Here is a 13,692-nt window from a genome sequence, read left to right on the forward strand (position 1 = left end):
TTCACCACCCCAGGGCTCTTCTCTGATCTGCTCCTGTCCTTCTGCCATGTCAGACACCCCAGCTGGAGTGCAAACCCAGTCTTCCCAGCAGCCTCTCCCCGAGGAGTTCATCCTCACCCAAGAAATATCCAGCACTCGCTCTGTTCTGTTACCTTTCATCTCTAGCAGATCGGCCCTGCCACTGCTCCCCTGGCCCTCAGCTCCCTCTGGCTCCAGCATGGGGACATCAGCGGGTAAATCCCTCTGCCATGCCCTTGCCTTCAGCCTTTCCTGTATCACCAACCTATAGCAGTGTTGCTCTCTAATGTGTCTCCTGAAGCACTTGATATTAAAACACTGCGATTTAAATATTAACTAAGCTAAGTTATTAACCAATCAGGATGATTTTACTATGTTATTAACCAATTGTAGTTGATAAAATAATATCTGGACAGTCATAAAATAAAAGAATACTTGGTCAGTTGCTGTGAGACTACATGGCGGTGTATATATCAGATATATAATAGGAAATGAAACAATGGATTCACATGAGTGTGGTTCTTTTGGGTCACACGGATCTCTAATTTGGCTCCTGAATCACTGAGGATCTGACCGGAGTTTGCTGAAGTGCTAAACCAGCTTTTGAAGAACAGTAACCTCTTCTGCAGGTGTAGAGAGAATATTTTCTTCTTTTCAATTGATTCAACAAGTTCAGTTCGGTGAATGGTTCGTTCAAAGTTAAGAGATGGAAAAGCTTTTCTGCTTCCCCCCACTCCTTCCAATGGGTGAATAAAAACTAGGGAAGCCCTGGGGAGAGTCTGTAAGGAATAAAGACGCAGCTTCCTTCATCTACAGGTAATGGAAGGTGTCTCCCCAATACAGCTTTTCCAAGCCTAGTTCCTAAGAGTCTCAAAGTTTTGACTCCACAGCACATCCCTTCCCCATTGTACGGGCATCGGGTTTGCTGCAGATCCAGCGTCTCCATGTTCTGCACCGCGAGCTGCCGAACCAGCCCTCATCCATCAGAAAAACACAGTCGCCGCCTCCTCTTATTGGAAATCTGCAACAGACACACCAGGGGTGGGAGTCAGGGAGGGGCGGGGCATTGCCCGTCACTCACGGACAGGGCGGCACCCAGAGGCATCGGCCCCATTTCAGACTCCTCCCTGGCAGATGTAGGCAACAAGAACAGTAACTCCTCACTTAAAGTTGTCCCAGTTAACACTGTTTCGTTGTTACATTGCTGATCAATCAGGGAACGCGCTCATTTAAAGTTGTGCAATGCTCCCTTCTAATGTCGTTTGGCAACCGCCTGCTTTGCCCACTGCTTGCAGGAAGAGCAGCCCGTTGCAGCTGCCTGGTGGGGGCTTGGAACCAGGGTGAGCCGGCAGCCCCCCCATCAGCTCCCTGCTCCCCTAAGTTCCCTCTGCAGCAGCTGCCCAGTAGGCTGGCAATTGCAGCTGTCCCTCCCCCCATTGCCATGTGCTGCTCCTGCCCTCTGCCTTGGAGCTGCTCCCCGAGACTCCTGCTTGCTGTGCGGGGGGAGGGAAGAAAGGGGAGGGGCTAATGTCAGGGTGTCTCCCTCCCCCCTGCTCCTGCACCCCTCTTACTCCATCTTCCATAGAGCAGGGGGACACACAACAGGGCTCAGGACCAAGGGAGTTTGCTGGCAGCTGCTGCGGTCTCAGCAAGCTGATCTAATTAACAAGGCAGTGTACTTAAAGGGGCAATGCGCATCTCTCTCTCACACACACACATCGTGCGTGTGTCTGTCTCTGCGTGTGTCTGTCTCTGTCTGCGATGCTGTCTCCTCTCCCTCCATTCCTGCTGCCTTGTAGAGTGTGAGTTAACCCTTGAGGGCTCAGCTGAGTGCTAGTTCATCATTTAGCAGTAAGGCATCCCTGGGACATATCCCACCCTCTGACTCCTACACCTCAACCAAGCTTCACAATCATCATCACTGTGCACCAGTATTAAACTGTTTGTTTAAAACTTATACTCTGTGTGTGTGTATATATATAATATAGTCTTTTGTCTAGTGAAAAAAAATTCCCTGGAACTTAACCCCCCATTTACATTAATTCTTATGGGGAAATTGGATTTGCTTAACATCGTTTCGCTTAGAGTCGTATTTTTCAGGAACATAACTACAGCGTTGAGTGAGGAGTGACTGTAGTGGCCATTGCAGGGCAGGGAGAGGAGAAAGGGGGTGGGGCTGAAAGACGACAGCTGGGGCTTCCGGAAGAGTCTTTATGCTGGTAGATATTAGGCACGACTTGCCCACTACTCAGCTTTGCCTGACGCTCTCCCCTAGCCCCAACCTTCTCTCCAGGCCCATTCGGCGCGGAGGGGAGAGAATCCACAGGCCTCTCACAAGGCAGCGAGCAGCAGCAGCTCTCTGTGAAGAAGAGTTTGATACGATCCTCCCCGGGCAGCTGGGGGACTGTCAGAGAGGCCGCGGGCCTGTTTCGAACCTGATGGGCTGTCAGGACAGACTGTTAGTAGTGAAATGAGATGTCTCCCTACAGCCTCAAATTACCCCAACAGTAAAGGACCCTGTTCTTCTCCGCACACCACTCCTCAGAGTGGACTTAGGGAGTCTAACTTCCACCCGGACAGCCCAGTGGGGAAGGGGGAGCTCAGTTAGTGTCTCCTCCAGCAACCACCCTTGGGCCCAGAACTGCGGTGTATTGTAAACCCCGTGGGGCAGGGACCATCTTTCTGTTCTGTGATCGTACAGCGCCTGGCACAATGGGGCCCTGGTCTAGGACACTGAGGTGCTACGTTACTACAAATTATGATAACGCTGCGCAGGGGCCACAAATGCTGGTGGAATATTGGTTTTAGTCCATGAAAACCAAATACCAAGAAGAGCCCAAACAACCTCAGTTGAATATATTCTTCATTTTTTGGCAGCATGGCAGACACTCGTGATCTAACATGGAGAACGTTATTAGAGGGAAAGGGACTCACCGGTTGTCGAATTCGGTGCCGTTGGGCCATCTCCAGGGCTGGCCTGGCTCCCTCTGGAGGCCGATCCAACGGTCGAGGAAGCCCTTATAGCGCAGCAGGAAATCCTGAAAAATAAGACAAGGCAGATTACTTTCAGGCCCCTGGCTCTGGTGCTCACCTGCCCCTGTGGCTCTGTGTGGTACCCAGTCAGAAGTTCTGGTTGGGCCACCTGTAGTTTGCCAGCTGAGAGCCCCAGGTCCGATGACACCAGCTCAGCCCGTGCCACAGGGGGGCTGAGAACACGTCACAGTTTAACCAACCAGCTGTGGGTCATGAAGACAGGACTCAGTGACAGCAGCAGTTCTCCCCTCCACCAGCCCCGCTCTACGTTTGGAAGGAGTCAGAGCTGGCAAGGGAAGGGCCATCAGGAGAGCAGCTGGAAGCTCCCTTCTCTGACAGCAGCTTCAGTCGGTGAACCGATCGCTGGCTGAGAATCCCGGTTTGCTGGACGTCCCATCAGACTGGGGCCTGCTCAGCTGGGAGCCTGGGGACACGTGCAGGAGCTTGGGGCTGCTCAGAGGCCATTTTACCCCTGTCTGTCTCCATCTCCACATCCACGTTACATGGACAGACCTGCCCTTGCCCCATCCTTCTCCACTCCCCTCCGGGGCTGGGCATCTCTTGTGTTTTGCAGGCACCTCTGCCCTCCTTGCCAGGCTCCCTCCCAGCAGCGCAGCACATAGCACCCCCCCTCCTCCCAGCCAGACACGCAGGAACTGCTCTGCAGAAGGGCAGAGCTCACTCCCTGCACAGCCCAAGAGTGTTTTCCCTGGCACCCATGGGGTCACTGGCTGTGGTGTGCTGGAGAGGCAGGTCCTTCCAGTGCTTGCTCATGTCAACTCCAAGTAGGTGTGTGTGCACAGTCGTCGGAAGGTTTTTCCCCTAGCGGTACCCATCGGGTCGGCTGTGGAGCCCCCTGGAATCATGCCTTCCTGGCGGTGTATGTAGGTCCCTGCCAACCAGCCGCCTCCTCAGTTCCTTCTTACCGCCAGTGACAGTCACTGGAGCAGCTCTTCTCTTGCCATGGCAAACGATCCCCTAGTGGACTTTTTTTGTTGTACCTGTAAATAGTCGAAAACTTAGCTTTTTACATGGAAAGGACAGAGCCATTTTGAAATTCGACACAGCTCTTTGTTGCAAGTGCTGAGCGGATGAGGGGACTCCCGGTGTGGTCCCAAAGGATCTCGTCATGGATCACAGCCTGTAGCAGAGCGCGCTACCACCCAGCAAAGATACCTGCCCCAGCTTTAACAGCGCACAGGCCTCCTCGGCAGCATTCCTGGTGCAGGTCCCCATTCAGGACATCTGCAGGGTAGCGACGTGGTCGTCAATCTACACCTTTACATTGCATTACGCCATGACTCAGCAGGCTAGAGACAATGCAGCATTCGGCAGAGCAGTGCTGCAGTCTGCGACTTGCTGAACTCTGACCCCTCCTCTTAGGAGATGCTTGGGAGTCACCGACTTGGAAGCGACATGAGCAAGCACTCATAGACTCATAGACTTTAAGGTCAGAAGGAACCTTATGATCATCTAGTCTGACCTCCTGTCGTGACTGGTGTGGAGAAAGTGAAGAAGGAAGTGTTATTTACCCCTTCACAAGGACCAGTGCTCACCCAATGAACAGGGGTGCTGGGGTGGGATCTGAGTTACTACAGAGAATTCTTTCCTGGGTGCTGGCTGGTGAGTCTTGCCCACACGCTCAGGGTTTAACTGATCGCCATATTTGGGGTCAGGAAGGCATTTTCCTCCAGGGCAGATTAGCAGAGGCCCTGGAGGTTTTTAAGACAAAAAAACACAGTTACCTACCTTTCGTAATTGTTGTTCTTTGAGATGTTGCGCACGTCCATTCCAAGACCCACCCACCTCCTCTATGTCGGCGTATCCGGCAAGAAAGAACCTTTATAGACTGCCATGAAAGCACCACTCCAGGGGGCTCCACAGCTGATGCGACAGGTACCACTAGGGGAAAAACCTTCCGACACCCGAGCACGCAGCGCACACACCTACTTGGAATTGACATAAGCAACACGTCTTGAAGAACAACAGTTACGAGAGGTAGGTAACTTTTTTCTCAACAGGCAGCCCATTGGTCAGGAGCTGACCGGGCTGGCCCAGCCTTACAGAGGGGGATCCTCCCATGTGGGGCTCTGGGAAAGAGGAGGGTGGGCTGGGAGTGATCCCTGACTGCAAACCCAGCTCTAGCCAGGGCTGGGATTCGGCCACCAGAAACACACTCAGCTTTCCTAGCATGAGAGGCAACAGGTCAATTTCTGGACCTCTGGGGCTGAGCCCAGCCCGTTTTCAGCCCTGCCAGGCCCAGTCTGCTGGGATAAAGCATCTGCCGCTCTCTCACCTTTTCCTGCTCACTCTCGATCGCAGCCAGGGAGGCGTTGAGTGCAGAGCACTGGCTCTGGCTGTAGGTCCAGTTCCCGTCAGTCTCTGAGAAATAGTAGCATTTCCCTCGGTACCCGATCCAGTCCTCTGGGCAGCAGGGCGCAGCAGGGGGGCCCGGAGCAGCCAGAGGTTTGGATTTTTCCACTGAAAGTGAGACAAGTAACACAGGGTCAGAGACACTGTTCCCCTCAGCCTGATCCTGAAGCTGAGTGAATGTGGGAAGAGAATCGCTTCAGATCCAAGCTTAAACCCCGGTAGCTGTGCCAAGGGAGGAACGAGACTACTTGGAACAAGAAATGGATGACCGCCTCCCCCCCGCCATCTTCTTTAGTGCTTCAGTCTCTGGGGGGTCACAATCACAGGAAGTGCAGCTGACGAGCAACCCAGAGCAGAGTGCAGCAGCACCAGAGTCACCGTGAAGGCGTGGAGCAGGCAGGTAGGGGTAGGGCGACTATATTTCCCTACGCTCAATACAGGACAGCTGGTAAAATTACTCATAGTCAAGCGAGTTCAATGGCAATCGATCAGAACTAGGCAGTGCAATCATTTAAATTAACATCACCTTGACTGAGCCCCTGTGGGGGAAGGAAGGAGCCTGCCGGCCAGGCTGTTGGTGTGCTGAGCGCTCCGACCAGGGGCTGCTTCTCTGCACGGCGCTGGGAGAGTGACAGGCCCTGCCGGGGGAGGGGGGATATGGAGGAGCAGCTGGGCTAGGGAGGGTGAAGGGGCAAAGCAGGGAGACAGGGAGCATATAAAGGGCCAATGGGTGGGCAGCCTGGGAGACATGTAACTTACCTGGACACTGCACTCACCAGCCACCGCAGCTCGCAGCCAGCGCTGGCTGGCTGGAAACAGGATGGGGGGGGGGGAAGCAGGGCCCTGCTGGCTGAGAGCCGGCACGCAGCAGGGGTTGTGCTGATGGACCAGCAGGGGGAGCTGACAGCCCCGTGCGCTGCATCTTCGCCCCACCACCACTCCCATCACTGGCCATTGCCCCGCACTCCCCGCTGGTGGGTGGGCGCCTGAACTGCTCGGCAACAGCACCCATAATGTACAGTGCACCTGGAACTATATAAACAGCAGCCCTCAAAGCCCTCACTGCTCACAGGTGGGAGCTGGTGAGCAGGGATCCGGCCAGAGCAGGACCCGCCAGTACTGGTGGGAAGGAGACAGAAAATTTGGGACAATTTCCCCATTTTTAAGAAAAAGTCGGGAGACCTGCAGGAGGGCTTAAATACGGGACTGTCCTTTTAAAAACGGGACATCTGGTCATCGTAGGTAGGGGGAACGATACCTGATGCTTGGCACAGACCAATATTGATACCAGAGTTCAATATAACTACATGAGATGCTGGGTCTGCTAACCCAGGGACGTCCTGCTGCCCCAGCTGCCTGGCTCCCCTTCCCGGGCTCTTTGCTTTAGAGATGCCTTGAGATGAAGATGGGATTAGACTCACAACAGGGAACCAACCCAGGTGCTTCTTGGAGCAGCTAGTCTTGGAACCCACCAGAGGAGAGGCAATTCTTGAGTTAGTCCTAAGTGGTGCAGAGGATCTGGTCCAAGAGGTGAATGTAGCTGAACTGCTCGGCAATAGCGACCATAAGGTACAGTGCGCCCGGAACAGTATAAACAGCAGCCCTCAAACGGCACCGACTGGGCCAGTTGGTGCCTCTGGGGGACCTTCTCTTCCGATTTCCTTCGTCTGTGGGTTGAACCTCTCAGCCTCAAGGAGGGTTTTGATACTGAATGATACGGTCTGAGTCAGTGACACAGGAGCACCCACCGGCCCTGAAAAGGGGCTGCAGAAAGGCCAGCCCGATAACGGCAGAGCAGCTCAGTGCTGCAGACGGGACGTGCTGCTTAGCAACGGTGAGATGGCAGGTATAGAAGTCAACAATAAGGTCTGTCAATAATGTGCCCTTTTAGTGATGCTGATCCTACAGTTCCACGTGCACTTTACCCTAGACACGCAATATGCGTATGGGGAGCTGGGAAGCTCTGAGGTGTAGGAAGATTTAGCACCTTGAAAACGCCCCCACCCGTGAGCCTTCCTGGGCCTCGGTTTCCCCATCCAGAAAACAAGAGATAACAAGCGCTCTGTGCCTCACAGATCTCCAACTACTAAGGTGACGGGGCTGCATAGGCCTTTAGACAAACTCCTTTCTCTCCTGACTGCTGAAGCCAAAGGGGACACGGAGGAGAGATTCTGTGGCTGTGACAGCTCCAGGGGGAGCAGAGACTGGCTGGGCCATGCACTTACCTCTTAAAAGTTCTGCTAGAGCAGCGATAGTGATGAGGGCGATCAACATAAAAACTGCGGCTGCAGCTAGGACGACAGCTGGGACTAGGACTTGACGGGAAGCACATTCCCTGAGTGTGTGGTTAGACCCAGGGCCTGAAAGTGACAAAGCCATGAGTGCTGCTGGGGAGCAGACTCATTAACGGTATCCGTGCCTGAGCCACTGTGGAGCAAGTATCTACTGTGATTCCCAGGGTGCTGCCCTTCCCCCTCTGGGTACAGACATTAACTACAGCCCCCAGTCAGAGGCTAAACACACTGATAAACTCGCCCCAGTCCCAAATGACCCCACGTTCACCCGACCAGGGTGGCCCAATACCAATACTTATTTAATCTCTCCCCTTGCTCCTCCCACAGACTCTCTCAGAGACGCTGCCCAGACTGGCTCTTGGCTCACAGTTGCCCAGAGGGGTGAGGGATGGGAACATGTCTCTCACTCACCTTTACTCTGCCCCATGCTCGGCCTTTGCCCTCTGCCTGAAGGAATCAGACTTCCCCCTCCACACCCAGCCACTGAGCCTGCCAACTCCAGCTGCATCCACCCCCACCCCACAGCCTGTGACTGGACCCTCAACTCCTTCCCCTCCCCCTACGGGAAGCTCATGCAAAGTCTCTTTGGTGTCAATGGTGTATGATTGAAATGTACCATTGATATCACTGATATTGCCACTGTTAGATAATTGCAACAAGCCTTGTACAACATACGTCATGGCAGGTGTCAATGGAAAAGTTAGGATTTGCTCAACGTAATTAACCTGTGCATGAACATGTATCATCTTTGTATCTGAAGTTATGAATATTGACTTATGTACCAATATTTCAAATGGGTTTGCTCCTGGAGAAACACCTACAAGGTAGTTTATTTACATCCAGTCTGGTCAACACATTGTGAATAAGCTATTCAAGTTGGTGGCTCGTTAAAGAAAACCAGGGCCGGCTTTAGGCACCACGGGGCCTGATTCGAAGGAGCTGCTGCCGAAGTCCCAGCAGTGTCGGCGGCGGCAGCTCAATCGCTGCCGCAGAGGAAGGTCCCTCTGCCAAAATGCCGCCGAAGACAGCAGCAATGATTGAGCTGCTGCCGCCGACACTGCTGGGACTTTGGCAGCAGCTCAATCGGCTGCCGGTGTCTTTGGTGGCATTTCGGCGGAGGGACCTTCCTCCGTGGCAGCGACTGAGCTGCTGCCAAAGACAGTGGCGGGACTTCGGCGGCAGCTCCTTTGGGACGTTGCGGGGCCCTCTTAGGGGCGCAGGGCCCAATTCCGGGGTATTGGCTGAATTGCCCTAAAGCCGGCCCTGAAGAAAACTTAACTTTTCCATTGCGTCATAGAAGAAACTTGTCCCCCACCCGTGAGCCTTACTGAGGACGCTTTAGACAGAATTTGGGCAATGGCTGCTCCTGAGAGTCAGCAAAGCATGCGTGAGCATGTGACTTGCTCATGTGACCCTGGCCTCCATCTTGTGCCTGTACTTTTCCACACACTGTGCTGGGGCTTTGTTTTGGGACAGTGACATTCCATCCACACGGGAGAAGAGATAAAAGACCTTGGAAATATCTCCAGTTTGTCTTCATTTCCTGCTACATTTCTCTGGTCTGGATTTTTAACAAGGAAGCTCTAAATGGGACTGATGACCCCCAACCTGTTTGGGTCATTTCCAGGGAGACTTTTGCAAACTTGCAGTTCATTTCATCACTGCTACAAACCTGATCCAAGAACTTTGCACTGAGCGTATGCATTCGATTTCCTTAACCACTTTATCTTTCTCCTTCTCTTCTCTTCTAAATAAACCTTTAGATATTAGGGCTAGTCTACACTTACCAGCCGGGTCGACGCGGTGAGTTCGACTTCTCGGAGTTCGAACTATCGCGTCTAATCTGGACGCGATAGTTCGAACTCCGGAAGCGCCGTGGTCGACTCCGGTACTCCACCACTGCAAACGGCGGTGGCGGAGTCGACCTTGGAGCCGCGGACTTCGATTCCACGGCGTCTGGACGGGTGAGTAGTTCGAACTAGGGTACTTCGAATTCAGCTACGCTATTCACGTAGCTGAATTTGCGTACCCTAGTTCGACCCCGCTTCTTAGTGTGGACCAGCCCTTAGATACTAAAGGATTGGCAACAGCATGATTATTGGGTAAGATCTGAGCTATGTATTGACCTGGGTCTGCGAATGATCTTTTGAGAGCAGAAGAACCCTTTGTTTGATTAAACTGGTTTTAAATAATCACACATCATTACGTTTGGTAGTTTTGGTGGTAATATAAGAACTGGAATGACTAAGGAAACTGCTTTTCTGACTTCTTGTTAGCCGGTGAGGTGAGACAGAAGTTTACTTTTATTACTGGCTTGGTATATCTAATGGTAGACTAACCACCAGTCTGGGCTGTGTCTGCCCTATTCCTCAGCAGTTTGTCCTGAATTTGTGACCCACGGAGGTCCGGTGACACCCCTCCCTGAAGGGAAGCTCATGCAAAGTCTGCATGGTGACAATGCTGTCTGAAGGCAGCTTCAGCCCAGACTGCTGCCACTGAGTCTGAGAAACAAGGGGTTTCTGTCCCAATTTTCCACACTTGCTGTCTGGTCACCCTATGCCAGCGGCACTGGCAGGGAAAGGTGAATGCACTGGCGTGGCGTGCGCCCACAACATGAGTCACCTGCTGTCCCCTGACACTTGCTTGTTACTCACACAGACCAGGGCCCTGGGTACATGCACGCAGCCGAGCCTGCCTACTGCTCTCCTGTTTCAAAGCCTGGCCTTTGGATAAGGAGAGAGAAAGAGAAGGGAAGAGGAAAAATGAATGGAGACCTGGGCCAGCATTTCAGACGGGTGAACATTTCCCCCCCCCCCTTCAAAATTGTCTCTGAATCCACTACCACGCCACTTGGGTCCACCCAGGAACACAAAGTACCAGCAGTGGGAGCAAACTGGGTCCCTGGGCCATAGGAGCCCCTTGGGGTGATCAGCTTCCTGCTGCTCATGCACACAGGAGGTCGGACAAATTGCAGCTGCCACTGAAAATGCAGCCCCGTCTGAGTCAGTCTCGTTCTCTCTGCCCATCCAAGCCCCTTGCATGGAGGCTCCAATTACCTTTCTCCACACCTCCACTGCAGTTAAAGTGCTCCTCCGTCTCGCCTCTCTCTTGGAGTCCCTGGGGGGCATGCTGGACTCTGAGCAGCTCAATCTCACTGGCTACAACTCTCTGCGATTCAGGATCCATGTACATTCAGTTGTGCACCAGTTTAGTTTAAAGGCGTGATGCTCAGCCAGTGAAAAGCGTGTGCGTGTGTTCCCATTTTAACCAGACTGATTGCGATTTAGCTCCAAGTCCTCTAGGAAGAGGTTTAAGCTAAACTGAAATAAGAGTGTCCACACACGCGCTTGCACCAGTTCAGCTGAAGCGGTTCAAGTGTGGGTACACACGGCCTCAAAACAAAGTCGGTTCTGATCAGCAGCAGATTCTCAGTTCTGCCTCCATCTTCTTTGGTAGTTTTTCTGGATGAGAGGGAATCCATGCTGTAAAAGATTCATAGACTCTGAGACCAGAAGGGACCATTGTGATCTGTACAACACAGGCCATAGAATGTCCACACATATTTCCTAGGGCGGATCGTTTAGAAAAACATCCGCTCTTGTTTTTAAAATTGTCAGTGGGTGCTGTGATAATCAAATCCCATCCCCTCAGCCCAAAGTGCTATACAGATGAGTCAGACCTATAGCTACACCCACCACTGATATGCAGCGCGGCGAGATGTTCACACTATGAGAGGCACGCGGGAACTGAGACCAACTGGGGGAACAGCAGATTCACATCTCCCATCTCACGCTCACTCCGGAGCATACGCTCACTGAGTGGAATAGCAAAGAATCCTGTGGCACCTTATAGACTAACAGACGTTTTGCAGCATGAGCTTTCGTGGGTGAATACCCACTTCTTCGGATGCATCATGCTGCAAAACGTCTGTTAGTCTATAAGGTGCCATAGGATTCTTTGCTGCTTCTACAGAACCAGACTAACACGGCTACCCCTCTGATACTTGAGTGGAATAGTGGGCGGAATCATTATTTTTCTTTTTTTTTTTGCGGATCATGTATAGCTGAATTTGCATAAGTTAACTGCACGTATAATGCAACTCCACTGTATATGCAAAGCAGCCCGTTGAAGTAAGGTCATGTATTAGTCAACAAGATACACACAACAGACAAACAGGCATGCATGCAAGCGCTGAAGTGTGTGCGTATCTGACAGTATGAATCTCAGGCCCATCGTGTACACATTTCAAGCTGTTAGCAGACAACGGTTTAAAGATCTGACACACTAAAATGGGAAGAAAATGAAAATCTGTCTCAGAACACGGTTCAGAACACAAGGACGTATTCGAAAGTTTTTCAAAAACCAAAACAGGAGAAAAGGATGCAGTTGAGTGTAAACACTGCAAACAGGGCGGGTGCAACCACTAGGCAAACTAAGCGGTCGCCTAGGGCGCCAAGTGGTTGGGGGGGGGGCGTCCGGGATTTTTCCTCCCTTCCCTTCCTTCCATTCACACAGAGTGCGGCACGGCTGATTGGGCGCCTGAGCCTGATTTAGCTGCTCCCATTGGCCTCCAGCAGGCAGAGTCCCCCCACCTCACCCCCGTCCCCGCCCAGCCTGGCCTCGCCAGCGCGCTGCAGGGGGGAGGGCCAGTTGGCATCCGGCCTGCAGGGTTTGTGTCCAGCTGCCGCTTCCTCTCCACAACTGGCTCCTTCCTCTCAATGCCCCACATCCAACCCCACCCGCTTCCCCTCTACACCCAGCCCTGCCCAGCGATCTGTCCCTCGGCCTTAGGGTTTTATCCGGCTGAGGGACACCAATATCTAGGCGCCTCCTACATAACATCAATTGCAGTGGCCCAGTCCCTAGTGGAGTCTCTGGCTCTTCTCCCTTGCTGGGGTCAGATCTCAGGACGTAATGACCCCTGCGATCAGGCGCCCAGCCAGGGCCCAGCCCTGCATCCCTGATTCTCTTCCGCACTGGGGCCAGCACTGCGGGTCCCTTCCGAGCCCTCACCCCCAGCCCTCCGGACTGATCCCTTCTGCCTGCCCCAGGGGATGTTTACAGGGGCTTCCCGGCCGCCACCTGACGCCGGCGTGTGCTCTGATTGGCTGCAAAGCGGGAGTGAAGAATTGCTCTGGCGTTTCTCCCCCCCCTCCCCGACCTCCCCCAAAGTCAACAAAATGACGTGCACCCCAGGCCCCCCAGCCAACCCAGCCTCAGCTGGGGGACTCTGCCCGGGCAGGGACTGGGCGGCAGGGAGGGGGAGAAGCCCCACCGGGGAGCAGGGAGCCGGGCTCTGCCCAGGCAGGGACCGGGGGAGACCCTGCAAGGGGGGCAGAGACTGGGGGACAGTGGCCCCCGCAGGGAGGGGGCTCGGCCCTGGCAGCGAGGGGGGGCAGAGAGGAGGGAGCGCCGCGGAGGGGGGGGGCAGCACTGCAGGGGCCAAGCCGTGCAGCGGGTGGGGAAGAATTGGGGGGTCCCCGCCTGAGGGCCGCCATAAGCTGCAGTGGAAACTTACCCGCCTTAGTGGCAGGGCCGCCCTTAGCCATAGGCAGAACGAGCAGCCGCCGGGGGCACCGCTAGGGCTGGGAGCACCGTTCTGCTGGGAGCCCAGGCAGACGGAGCAGTGGCGCAGTAAGAGCAGGGCTGCTGGGTCCTAGAGAGAGCCGGATGCAGCACAGGCTGAGGGAGGGGATTGGCTGCTGGGGTCTCGGGGAAGGTGAGGCAGCTCGCTGGCTCTGGCCGTATCCTTTGTTGTCCCCCGTAACATCCATTCTTCTCCTCCCTCCCCCCACGGAGCACCCCACCTTCCTCCCTCCCCCCACAGAGCACCCCTCTCTCCCCACTCCCCTCCCCTCCCTGGCTGCCTGCTGAGGAATGAAAGTGAAAGTAACTGATTTCCTTGGCAGGCAGCACAGGGCTGGGCTGGGGATAGCCAGTGTCGGGTTCTCTCTATCCCAGACTCTTCAGGTTT

General features: G+C 53.9%; 1 protein-coding gene across 3 annotated transcripts; it reads right to left on the minus strand.

The window, feature by feature from the left end:
- Positions 1-26: 26 nt before the first annotated feature.
- LOC123345622 (C-type lectin domain family 2 member D-like) lies at positions 27-13,289 on the minus strand. 3 transcript variants are annotated; one of them, XM_044982613.1, is made up of 5 exons: positions 13,237-13,289; positions 7,650-7,784; positions 5,348-5,532; positions 2,953-3,056; positions 27-1,039 (listed from the first exon to the last, which is right to left on the minus strand). In XM_044982613.1, the coding sequence occupies exons 1-5, from the start codon at positions 13,265-13,267 to the stop codon at positions 889-891; spliced, it is 606 nt and encodes a 201-aa protein (XP_044838548.1). In that variant the 5' UTR covers positions 13,268-13,289; the 3' UTR covers positions 27-888. The 3 variants fall into 3 exon arrangements, with proteins under 3 accessions (XP_044838548.1, XP_044838546.1, XP_044838547.1); XM_044982611.1 differs by lacking the exon at positions 13,237-13,289 and adding an exon at positions 10,775-11,031 and having other exon boundaries at positions 29-1,039; XM_044982612.1 differs by lacking the exon at positions 13,237-13,289 and adding an exon at positions 10,775-11,031 and having other exon boundaries at positions 1,031-1,145.
- Between the last annotated feature and the right edge of the window lie 403 nt (positions 13,290-13,692).

This window comes from Mauremys mutica, chromosome 12 (assembly GCF_020497125.1).
Source record: "Mauremys mutica isolate MM-2020 ecotype Southern chromosome 12, ASM2049712v1, whole genome shotgun sequence".
In the NCBI taxonomy this organism is placed as follows: Eukaryota; Metazoa; Chordata; order Testudines; family Geoemydidae; genus Mauremys; species Mauremys mutica.